Below are 12415 nucleotides of genomic sequence, written 5' to 3'. Positions count from 1 at the left end.
GCCTGTAAATTCATTTAGGTTGTTTTAGAATCTCTAGAATTCAATTTATATATTTTAAAATGTGCAATTAAAGTTTGCTAAGTTGTTTGAGAATCACAGGAATAATTTCAGTTTTAAAATGGTCAATAAATGTTGATACTTAATGGAATTGTATCCAGTTGTTTGAGAAGCACTGAAACTAATTTATTCCTGAAATGTTTTATATAAATAAGTACGTAAATTGCCTGCAAATAGACTTCATTTAATCACTGATATACTTACATTTCTTGTTAAATTAGTTTGAGAACCACTGAGATACAATTGTTTTTATTAAAAATTATCCAATGAAAGCAATGTTATTAAATGGTTTGAGAACTACTGGAACTTATTGATATTTTAAAATTTTTATACTGATTTGGATTTTATCCAGTTGTTTGAGAACCACTTATCAATGGACCAAAATTTAAAAAGTTTTATGAAGGCCTGAAGATGAACATATATTCTTCTGATGTTAAGAAAAATATAAAACAAATTAATGGTTAGAGAATATTACATAAATTAAAAATATTTTATAAACAAGGTAAAAAAAAGAAATTAGTGCATAATTTTAATGTATTTGAAGTTCCTTTTTGCCACTAAAGTTAACATTATTAGTGGGTTTTTTCTTCAATTACCTGAAGACGCCTATAAGTAGAAACACGCATCCACCTTGTATTAAACAAAGACAATTTTTTTGTAATTTTGATTATGATTTTCTCATTAAATTCTTTATTAAAAAAGAGCAAAAAATTTGTGCATAACTTTGGTGTACACGACGACGTTTTTTTATTATTTTTTTCCACTAAAAATTGCCAAATATATTTGCAAATTTAAAAAGCTCATTTATGCAAATAATATTTAATTAAAAATTGTCTAAAAATAGATTTAAATTGTTTTAGAACCACTGGAATTAATTAATTTATAAATTAAATTGTTAAATTATGTAGGAACCTAATAGAAAATTGTTTATGAACCACTGGATTTAATTATTCGTGCAAATGGACTTAAATTGTTTTAGAACCGCTGGAACTCATATCTACATTTAAATATTTGTATTGAGGTTTGGTACCTAATAGCACTATAAAAAATTGTTTTAGAAGCACTGGAGCTCATTTATGCCTGTAAATCGATTAACTACTGAAATGCAATTTTATTTGAAAATTTATAATAATTATTTATATTTCATGGAATCTTATTAAGTTGTTTGAGAAGCACTGGAATTTATTAATTTATTTATTAATGCCTGAAAATGTTCAACTGAAGTTGGTGTTTCATTAAAATTTGCCTGCAAATTCATTTGACTTGTTTTAGAACCCCTGGGGCAATCAGTTTATATTTAAGAAGGTTGATACTTAAGGAAAGTTTGTTGAAAAATTTAAATTGGTTGAAAACCAGCTTGTTTGACAAGCACTGGAAATTATGCATATACCTAAAGTGTTTAATATAAATGCGTACTTTTATGTTATTTTACAAATTGGTATTTTATTTCAAAAAATTGTCTGCAAATGGATTTAAACTATTTTAGAAGCACTGGAACTCGATTTATCTCTAAGCATTTTCAACGGTGCTCAATTAAAATTTATCAAGTTGTTTGAAAAGCACTGGAATTTATTTATGCCTTAAAATGTTCGACTGAAGTTGGTATTTTATTAAAACATGCCTTGTAATTCATTTAGGTTGTTTTAGAACCTCTAGAATTCAATTCATATTTTAAAATGTGCAATTAAGGTTTGCTAACTTGTTTGAGAATCACAGAAATAATTTCAATTTTAAAAATGTCAATAAATGTTGATACTTAATGGAATTGTATCAAGTTGTTTGAGACGCACTGGAACTAATTTATTGCTAAAATGTTTTATATGAATAAGTACGCAAATTGCCTGCAAATAGACTTCATTTAATCACTGATATACTTACATTTCTTATTAAATTAGTTTGAGAACCACTGAGATACAATTTTAATTAAAAAATATCCAATGAAAGGAATGTTATTAAATGGTTTAAGAACTACTGGAACCTATTAATATTTTAAATTTTTTATACTGATTTGGATTTTATCCGATTGTTTGAGAACCACTTATCAATGGACCAAAATTAAAAAAAATTTTTTGAAGGCCTGAAGATGCTTACTAAGAGAAACATATATTCTTCGGATGTTAAGAGAAATATAAAACAAATTAATGGACTGTCACATCTTATTGAAAAAAAATTAAAAGTTAGTGCATAATTTTAATGTACATGACATCTCCTTTTTTATTATTTTTTCCATGAAAGTTTGCAAAAAGAGTTGATGTTTTGCTTTCAATTCCTGAAGATGCCTGTAAGCAGAAACATGTGTTCATATTTAAAACAAAATATAAACAACTCTTGAACTTTCAATATAGTTTTTTCTTTAAATTATTCAGTATAAAAGGCGATACATTTTACATAGAAAAGCCAGGAAAAAGAATAAAATAAAATAAGTTTTAAAAATTTAGTTTTTTAATATTACGAAATTGGAAAAATATATAAACAAACAATTAAGCACAAAACTGCAATTTTTAAATAATATAAAATTAGTGCATAACTTTAATGGGTATGACGTTAATTTTTTTATTATTTTATCCGACTAAAACTTGCAATATGAGTTGATTCTTGTTCGAATGTTTGAAGATGCCTATGAGTAGAAACACGTCTTTATATCAAACAATAAATAATAAATTAGCAATATATGGAACTTTAAATATTTTTGATTCTTTATTTTATTTTTCCATTTACGACTACGTACAATAATTATATTTTTTATTTTATTGTACCAAGAGTTATAGTAAGCATTCTGTTTTTATTTGCATGCTGTATTGAGTCTTTTGTTTTGGTTTTTTTTTGTATGTTTTTTTATTTATCAAACTTTGTATACAAAAATTTAAAAAAAAACATTGAGAATAGAGCAAAGAGTATACGTTTCACATAAGATAGTCAAGAGAAAATTATGTCATTAAAATATTGTTAGAATTTTGTTTTTTTTAATATCACGAAATGGGCAAAATATTTAAAAAAAAACATCAAATACAAGAACAAAACTGAGATTTTTAAATAATTTAAAATTAAAGCATAACTTTAATGTACATGACGTCCCTTTTTTATTAATTTTCCTTACTTAAGCTTGAAAAATGACACCTATAAGCAGAAACACGTATCCTTCTAATATAAAATAATAAAACAACGATTTTTTGAATATCATTTTCTCATTTAATTCTTTATTACAAGGGAGGAAAGAGTCTACATTTTTTTTAAGGAATCGAGAAAAAATTAAAAATTAGTGCATAATTTTAATATACATGATATCCCTTTTTTATAATTTTTTCTTGTTAAAACTGTGGCATGAGCTGGTTTTTTTTTCGCATATATAAAGACGCCTATAAGCAAAATAAATATGAATGCTTAGAATTTATTTGTAAAAGTATTCAAGGTGTGAATCTTATGCTTAATATTTGAAAGATATAATTTTTGTCCAATTTTTTTTTAATTGATATTCTGATGCATTCACAGTGTATATATTTTAACGTGACACCAAATAACAAATCTATTATTGTTTGTATCGTATCTAATCCATAGACGAAGTGAAGATGTTACGTTATACAGACGTCGTAAAATAGTCGTATAACCGTACACAGTTCAAACATTATTTCGTGTCAATGGCGTTTTTGTAGTTGTATAATAGTAACGACGGTCGCAAGTACCTTAAGATTTATTCTCATCTTGGTCATCCAGGAATGAAATAAATTAGGAAAAAATACAAAAACGTAATGCATTAATTTAAGGTCTTAATATATTTCTAATAAATATTTATAGTAACCCAATAAACGTCCCGTCTTGTTGCTCCTTCGAGCCAAAATTCTATGCAGAGAATCCGTAAAAATGACAATTTTTATTGCGTAATAGTCACGGCTGTAAAACAACAATAAACCCTCATATTTCACATTTTCTATATTATATAAACCCAATAAATAACTTTAGGGCCTTCTATGGGGCATGAAATTCTCAATAAATAAACCATAGAAATTTAGTCCGGAAATAGAGCGTGAAATATGCCATCGAAATCCTCGATCTCGGTCATCCAATTGCATATTGTATGCTTTAGAGGGAGAAATTATTAAAAAGAGCATTATATACATTAAAGTTATGCACTAATTGATAATATTTGAGTGAGAGACTTAATATTAATGGTTTTTCAAATTTCAATAAAATAAACAATTTTTATCTATAAGACAATAAAAAGTAATTTTATAAACGTCGCCAGTACGTCCCGCACAACCATTATTTTACTACTTATTAAATATAATTAAAATTTACATTAACCAACGGGCATAGAATAAAAATTATTGAAATTCATTAATATGTATATTATGGGGAGTTTAATTAGTTTTTACGTTATTCTTGACACATAAAACGTTTTACTGCTTATATATATTGTGCCGTGCAGTATAACCAATAAGTTATTATCGAGAATTTAATGAGAAAACCATATTGAAGATGTAAAAAAACCGTTAATTTATTACGTATTGTTCGAAATACGAGGAGCATACGTGTTTCTGTTTATCGACTTCTTCAGGAGTAAATCGGCTTTCAATTTCAAAAAAATCATATAGATAGTTCCAATAACCGTTAATTTATTAATTGATTGTTTCTGCTAAGGCATTCCGAGAAATATCAACTCACATTGCAGGCTCTAGTGAGGAAAAAATTATAATAAAAAGGGTGTTATGCACTAATTTCTCTATATTCCCAATTAAATATTGAAAGAACAATTTTTCTTATCGCCTATGAGATTTAAAAGAATAAAAAGCCCCTTTAAATGCACGTTGTGCGCAATATCCGGGTGACGACCCTTTTGATATCACAATATCGCCTTTTACGACGAAAATGCCCCGCGATTGGATCAAAAGGCGGCCCTGCGACTCCGCCCTTTTTATATGTATCCCTTATGTGCCCCCGCGGGTTTGGTCTCTTAGAGTTTTCCCCCTTTTAGAACTTTTGGTAAAGACTCCTGGTCTTATTTCTTATTAAAAAAAATTAATTATGCCCTAAGTTACTGTTTAATCAGTTGTGATTGATAAAATGGTCCATATTACCTTAATAAATGCATAACTTTAATTTACATAATTACTTTTTTCCTTGTTTAAGATGTTTGATTAGATCCCCTTTGTTGCCTAAAAATTGCAGTTTTCTTATGTGATTTTCGATGAATAAAATCAAGTACATCCTATAGAAAGTTTAAAACCTATTATATGCTGTCAATTAAATAATAATAAAACGATTTGGCAGTATAAAGATTTCTTATGTGATGGGCAATTAAGTTAATAATCGAAGTGAAAGCGTAAATCGTTAAAATGGAATTGCACGAAGGTAAGTGATAATTATTAAAAATTAATTAAAATTATTATTTGAAAATCAAGCGGTTTGCTCCACTAGTCTAAAAGCGGTAAACAACATCGTTTGTAGATGTATTTACGTTTTGTGTGGATGACATACTTTTAATGTTCTATCGATGTCTGCTTAAAGGACATTTTTAGTACTTTAGGCAAATTTATTTCTCTCTATGAATATTAATCATTCCCGAGAATATCTCTCGGTAATATTCCTTGGCTATCATCTTAATTTAAAACGATCTCGATGTATTGGGATAGTGTCAGAATATTAATGCACTGACTGAATTAAATATTTTGGAATATTTAAAAGATTCTGTGATATATAGGAAAACATGCCCGAAAATATTATAATAATTTGAATATATTATCAGCGTTTTATAAGGTATTGCATATTACATACAGAATATTCTTTAAAATTTCATGCATGACATAAAGCAATATATTTTTCGAATAGGAGGAAAATATGTTTAAAAATGTTCCTATATAATACACCAGTAGGAAACTAATAATAAAGAGCAAAGCAATTACAAATCAAGGACTAGCATAAATATTAAAAAAATATCATGAATTTGATAAATATTCTAGGAAAAAAAAATTATCCGAGGAATATTCATATATTATTACAAGAATATTCGATTTTTCATACCTGCAACATTTTTAAATATTAAAATTAATATAAAATTATTCCGTAATCGAGAGTGAAATTATTTCCTAGAGATAGATAAGATAGTGCATATTCCAACACATGTATCATAAATATGTTGCACAAAATTTTCTATAAATAAATTTTTTAAATATTCTTAAAAAATGTTTTTCACTCATGAAATATTTGATTTTTTAAAACTATTCCTGGAATATTCTTGTAAATTCTTATAGATATCATAAATAATCCTTTTGGGATAATTAATTAAGTATTTTATATTGTAGATATTGAATATTTTAGAATATATTTACAGGACCATCTATGAAAAAAAAACTATATTTTTTAATATAAAAAAAATATGACAAATATATTATGCATTGAATATTTAAGTAATATTTCGAATTTTCTTATATTTCTTAATTTTAATCCACCATGTGTCCACGAATCACAAACTTTAAAAATTCCTGAACATTCGACTCAATGAATAGAACAAACATATTTCTGGGAATATTCTTATAATACTTAAGTAATATTGAATTATTGATAAAGACCAAAAAAATCAATTTCAACCACGAATTTTTAAAAATGCATTAAATAAATTAAATATTACGGAACATTAAAAATATCATGTATTGAATCCATCTGAAAAGAAAAAATATGTACAAGAATATTCCTTTAACGAAACTTTATGTCCTAATATAAAAATAATGACAAACTTTGAAGCATTTAGGAATGTAATAGTTCCATGAATATTCTTTAAGCAATTCAAAGGTGTAATTTTTAGAATATGCGAATAGATCTAAAAATACTCTTATAATATTCATACATATAAATAATGAGAAAAAGTAAAAAAATTACAGAAGATATCAACAGTATTCATGAGGATATCTGAAAATATGGTTCGAATAAAAGAAATATTGTAAAATATTCTTGTAACGAGTCAAAATTATGTCCAGGAATATTCATGTATAGAATGAATGGCACAGTACTAAGATTTATTAGGAATAAAAAACTGTAAAGATTATTCGAAAATTTTATGCATTCCTGGAATTAAATATTATATATGCAGAAAATAAATTAAATATTTTGAAATAAAAATGTTCTTATAATATTCAGTCATGGATTTAATGGCCAAAACATTAGAATTTAAGAATATCCACGAATATTCCAAATATTTAGGCATTAATATCAAAATAACTTTAGGATTTATTAAAAAGGAAAATAAATATTCAAAACTCTTATGCACTTTACGTATTGAATATTAATCATTGAAAATATTAAATATTTTAGAGCATTTAAAAGGAAAAAAGGAATTAGAAACCAATAACGTCAACGACTATTTGAAAATATTCTGCACTGAATAATTTGGAATAAAGATGCCTAAGAATATTCCTACCATATTCATTCATGGTTTTATTGGAATAAATATGACAAATTAAAATCGTCCAGGAATGTTCCAAATATGTGTGCTAGTGCAAAATGCCCTAGTTAATCCACGTTTTTTACTCAGAATAAAAATATTTACACAGAATTTATTTATAGGATGTCCACTATAAAACTGTAAAGGAATTATATAAATATCCTAAATAGTTTGGAGGCTATATGCCAAAATGTCCAAAAATAATAGAAAAAATTAAAACTTGCAATTTGTTCCTAAAACCTCAGATTTAGTGAGCATTGGACCTTGAAGGGAAAAACTGGCTGTAACTAAGAAACTACTAGAACCACAAAAATGGTTCGTCTATGAAATTGTTCTCTGGAAAATACGTTTTCTTTGAGTAAGAGCCCTAATTAGGTATCTCAAAAGGTTTCCAAGTGATCCTTGAAAAATTAGTCTAAAGACAAATGGTCCAATTTTTCCCTCAAAATAAAATAATTTCTACAGAATTTATGTACTAAAGGGGGCAAAAGGAATTGGAAATTAATGACGTTAATTAAAAATTGAAAATTATATGCATTTCTGGAAATAAATAGTATTTTAAGTATATGATAAAAATTTGTCCAAGAATATTCATTTATAGTCAGAAAATTACAAATTAAGAATGTCCACGAATATTTCAAAAATTTCATTGCTGCAGAGGAAATAAATATTTCAAATTGTTACGAATATTCAAAAATAGTATGTACCTATTGAATCATTGTAGATAATGAATATTTTAGAACACTTAAAGAAAAATAATATTTACAGGAATATTCTTTTGAAGAGGGGCAAAAGATATTAGAAATTAATAACTAATCAATTTATGATCAAGACCATTTTGTAAGAATAAGGGTTTCCTTTTTCCCTTCCTTATAACCTGGAAAATATGAAAATTGTTTTCAACTACCTGGAAGAAAAAAATAATTTTCCAGTTAAACCCTTTTAGAGCTCTTAGAATTGTTGAAATTTTCAAGCAAATTAAATAATTTCCAAGACATAGGTACCTGGAAGAAATTTACAAAATAATGTTCTCAACTGCCTGTAAGAGATAAATAAAAACCTCTGAGTCCAATCAATTCTTATGTTAAGTGACTTTCAACAGTTTCAACAAATATCAAGAATAGTCAAGACAATTTTTGATTTTTTGGTACTTAAATTTAGTTATTAAACCCTCTATTTTTAGGTTCTAAATGTACCATATGAACACTCCATTCTAACTGACTATTTAAGGGCCAAAGATTAAAAAGAATATTCAAAAATATTGTGTACTTATTAAATCATTGTAGATATTGAATTTAAAAAAAAAATCACAGAAATAGTCCGTTTACATACAGATACACTAAAATAAAGAATCATTAATATCTGGCATTGAGTATTAGAGAACATAATAATTTCATGAATTCTTAAGCTCAATATTTCATAATTATTATTGGTTTTGATAAGATAGAGAAATATTTCTTTAAAAAATATTCAATGCTTGGAGAGAGTAATATTAGTGCACTTCTGGATATAAAAAATGCATTCAGTATTTAATAAAACCAGGAATATTCTCTAAACAATTGAAGGCTGTGAAATATATTTTGAATATGCTGTTACTTATTTATTTATTTGGTGACCATAAAGAGATAAAACAGGCTACAAGCCTATATACTATTTTATTATATAAATATACTATTTTATTAATAATAAGAAAAAGACTTAATCAAAACAATTTAAATATGAAAGATTAAAGTAATTTTTTAATGGCAAATTTCTACATGAATCTTATAATGTTTCAAAGACAATATTTCCCTTTAAAGTATTTTTTACTGTATTGACATGTTAAAAATGTCCAATGAATGGCAGTACAAATTATAACTTTTTGTTTTCTACATATTATATGGAGAGTTTTAACCATAATTTGTTTTAATAAATGGAATAAAAAATAATTTGCTTGATCTGATATTGACTTAAGAAAGGTTAAGTTTAATCAACTGACAATTGAACATTAATTAGTAAAAATGCTCTCAAACTAAATTGACATTTTGAAATATTCCCGGAATATTCTCTGAACCCTAGACATTAATTTTTTTTAATACCCTGGAATTTAATAACGCTAGGAATATTCCCTGGCACTACTTACCACAGGACTATCATCCCCTAATCCACCCTGGGCCCTGTCCATTTCCATGGCGTAAACCGGCACCGGATCCCTGTTTTTTACGCGAATTTTGCCGCCCTCCGGTCGTAGAATGCGTCAACTAACGCACCCCACAACAACAACAAACGACAACAAAAAAAAATCACCAGAAAAGTTAGCAAAACCACAGTAACAACAATCCGGTTAGTCAGTCACTACAAACACCAACTGCGAAAAAAAATCCCTAAATTACTAAACTAGGGTCCGTAATCATAGTCAAGAGACAACAAGACACTTTGGCGTACCAACAAAACGCGACGAATAATCAAGTTTTTAATAATTTTTTTTTCAATTTTTTTTTAATGTTGGCGGGAATAAATACGGACCGGGCGGTTGAATAAATTCGAATGAACGAAGGACGGATTTGTCGATCCGGTTGATCGTGGAATCGGTAGCGTGGTGTTTCCCCCGAATTTGAGCCGGTTTATCCGTTTTGACCAATGGGGAGAGCCAGGAGGAGTCCCGATAAGTGGCGGGGTGGGATCTTAAGTCGCACACCACATTAATAATACGTTTTTATTACGTACATTATCCAATCGTTTGCCATTGCCGTGCGATGTCGATTAAAACCGAGGTGGATTTTTGATTTTATGTCTGTGTGTGAGATATCGGCGTCTGCTGTCTCTCTTTTTCTTTTTTTATTATTATTATGGACGGACGGTATTTTATGATCCGAGGGGCGCGCACCGTAATCATAATAAACCTCGATTTTTGTCGAACAATTAAGTTGCTGCTTATTCGCGTTGTTATTTCGTTTATATGTTCCGATGGCTGCCTACTTTCAACGAATATTCCCTATAATATTGAACAGAATATTCCGCGACAATAGCAACGAACAAATATTCGTATACAGTGACCGCCTAAAGTTCCGCATATATTCGATGAAAATTAGAGACATGATTTTTTGAGAAAACGCTCGGACCCGTCGATTTTTATTTTAAGTTGCGCATTATTTCACATAAATTTTTGTATACAGGGTGGAACAAAAGAAAAAGATATGACGTCATCGGTTATTTTTTTTAATAGAATGTTATATTTTTGATTGCATTTATGAAATATAAGAGAAATTCCAAGCAAGTTTTCGTATAACACCTCTTATCTCAAAACTCAACTGTTTCCGAAATATTTACATTTAAATAACAAGAAAACAAATAAGTACCCTACGTCTATTTACAAACTAAGATAAAATGGAGGATAAAATGTTATAAACTGTGAAAACTCTTATTAATGTATAAAGTGTTCAAACTGATCCCCATTTACTTCTTGGCAGAAAGCAAGACGGTTTACAAACTCATGTAAAACACTATCAATTAATTTGGGTAATATACGTCTAATTTCTTATCTAATTCTATTTTTCAAATCTTTTACGTTGTTTGGCTTCTCAATATAAACTTTACTTTTCAGGTAGATACCCCTATAGAAAATAGTCGCAGGAATTTAGGTCTGGTGACCTGGCCGGCCACTCTATTGGCCCTCTTCGTCCTATCCATCTTCCTGGGAACGCTGTCTGGTCTTGTTCGTCTGGGTATAGGACAGCCAAAGCAGGGATAAGATCTTCTTGAAGAAAATTCAAATAGCGTTGTCCTGTTAAGTTTTCTTCGAAAAAGTATGGCCCTATTACTTTATTTTCCACGATACCAGCCCATATATTAATAGATTTACGGTACTGTTTATGAGCCTCAGTTGCCCAGTGTGGATTTGACACTGACCAGGGGCCGTATTTTTGAAACCATTCGACTTTGATTCTCATACGAAATTAGAGGATTTCGCACGAAAAATCGATATTCGTATTTTCGACCGCTTCGTATGCGAACTTTTTCGCATGCGGTGGATCGAATGGGTATATACCATTCGAATTTCAAGTTCGTGTGCGATTCTGCCACTTGTCTTGTTTTGATTTTAAACTAGCTTTATTTTTTTTTTAATTTGTGAGTTGGTTAAGTATTTTCGTAGTGTTTTTTTATTGTTTATTGAAAAAAAAATAGCAATAATCAAATGGCAAGATTAAACAATCTTGTGCAAAGAAATGTGGTCGATGCACTGGAAGAGACTAAAACTCTGGCAGATAGAAGGAATAGGATGTACTCTTCATTTCTTGACCCATTTGAAATGTATGCAGATGCTTAATTTAATAAATTATATAAATTAAGCAAGCCTATTACGATAGAATGATTAAGCATATTACGATGATGTGATCTTTATGTGCTCCTGAGACTGTGTAATCTATCCACTAGTTTTATATAAGGCTTGTGCAGTTTTAGCCGAAAAATTTTGGGTGAAATTGCCCGACTTTAATTCCGGGTGCTCTTCCATAAATGAAATTAGTTCTTTCTTTCGCTCACTCGACACAAAACCGCAATATTTTTTATTTTTTGAATTCATTAAAAAAAAAGTCAATTCGCAAAAACCCAAGAAACGCCATGAAAAAACCTCAAAATTCCTTGATGTTTTTAAACTTAAATTTTAGGTTAGGTTAAAAAATCGTTATCGTCTTCATCCCGGTTGACACGGCCTCCAATAGCACTCGACTTTGCTACGTTGCCACTACATTTCATGTTCGCATACGAATGAAATATCAAATGCTGTTCAAAAATGCACTTTTTAATTCGTGTGCGAATTTTGCCGCTCGACTTTGTTCGCATTCGAAGATTCTCGCATGGTTTCGAAAATACGGCCCCAGTACCGACAATTTTGCCATTTTAACATGTTGACTGCCACACTCCAAAAAAAAAACACAAAACCTGGAG

General features: G+C 28.5%; 1 protein-coding gene across 6 annotated transcripts in view; it reads right to left on the bottom strand.

Annotated features, from left to right (window-relative positions):
- The window catches only part of LOC126734838 (protein dead ringer-like), a 235509-nt gene extending 225511 nt beyond the window's left edge, over positions 1-9998 (bottom strand). For all 6 annotated transcript variants that reach the window (XM_050438607.1, XM_050438608.1, XM_050438610.1 and 3 more), the window contains exon 1: positions 9612-9998. In XM_050438607.1, coding sequence (XP_050294564.1) covers positions 9612-9659 — 48 coding nt within the window. In that variant the 5' untranslated portion in view covers positions 9660-9998. The remainder of the gene's footprint in view (positions 1-9611) is intronic.
- Between the last annotated feature and the right edge of the window lie 2417 nt (positions 9999-12415).

This window comes from Anthonomus grandis, chromosome 4, assembly GCF_022605725.1.
Source record: "Anthonomus grandis grandis chromosome 4, icAntGran1.3, whole genome shotgun sequence".
In the NCBI taxonomy this organism is placed as follows: Eukaryota; Metazoa; Arthropoda; class Insecta; order Coleoptera; family Curculionidae; genus Anthonomus; species Anthonomus grandis.
Note: the sequence above shows the minus strand (reverse complement) of the source record. Positions and strands in the feature narration are given on the sequence as shown.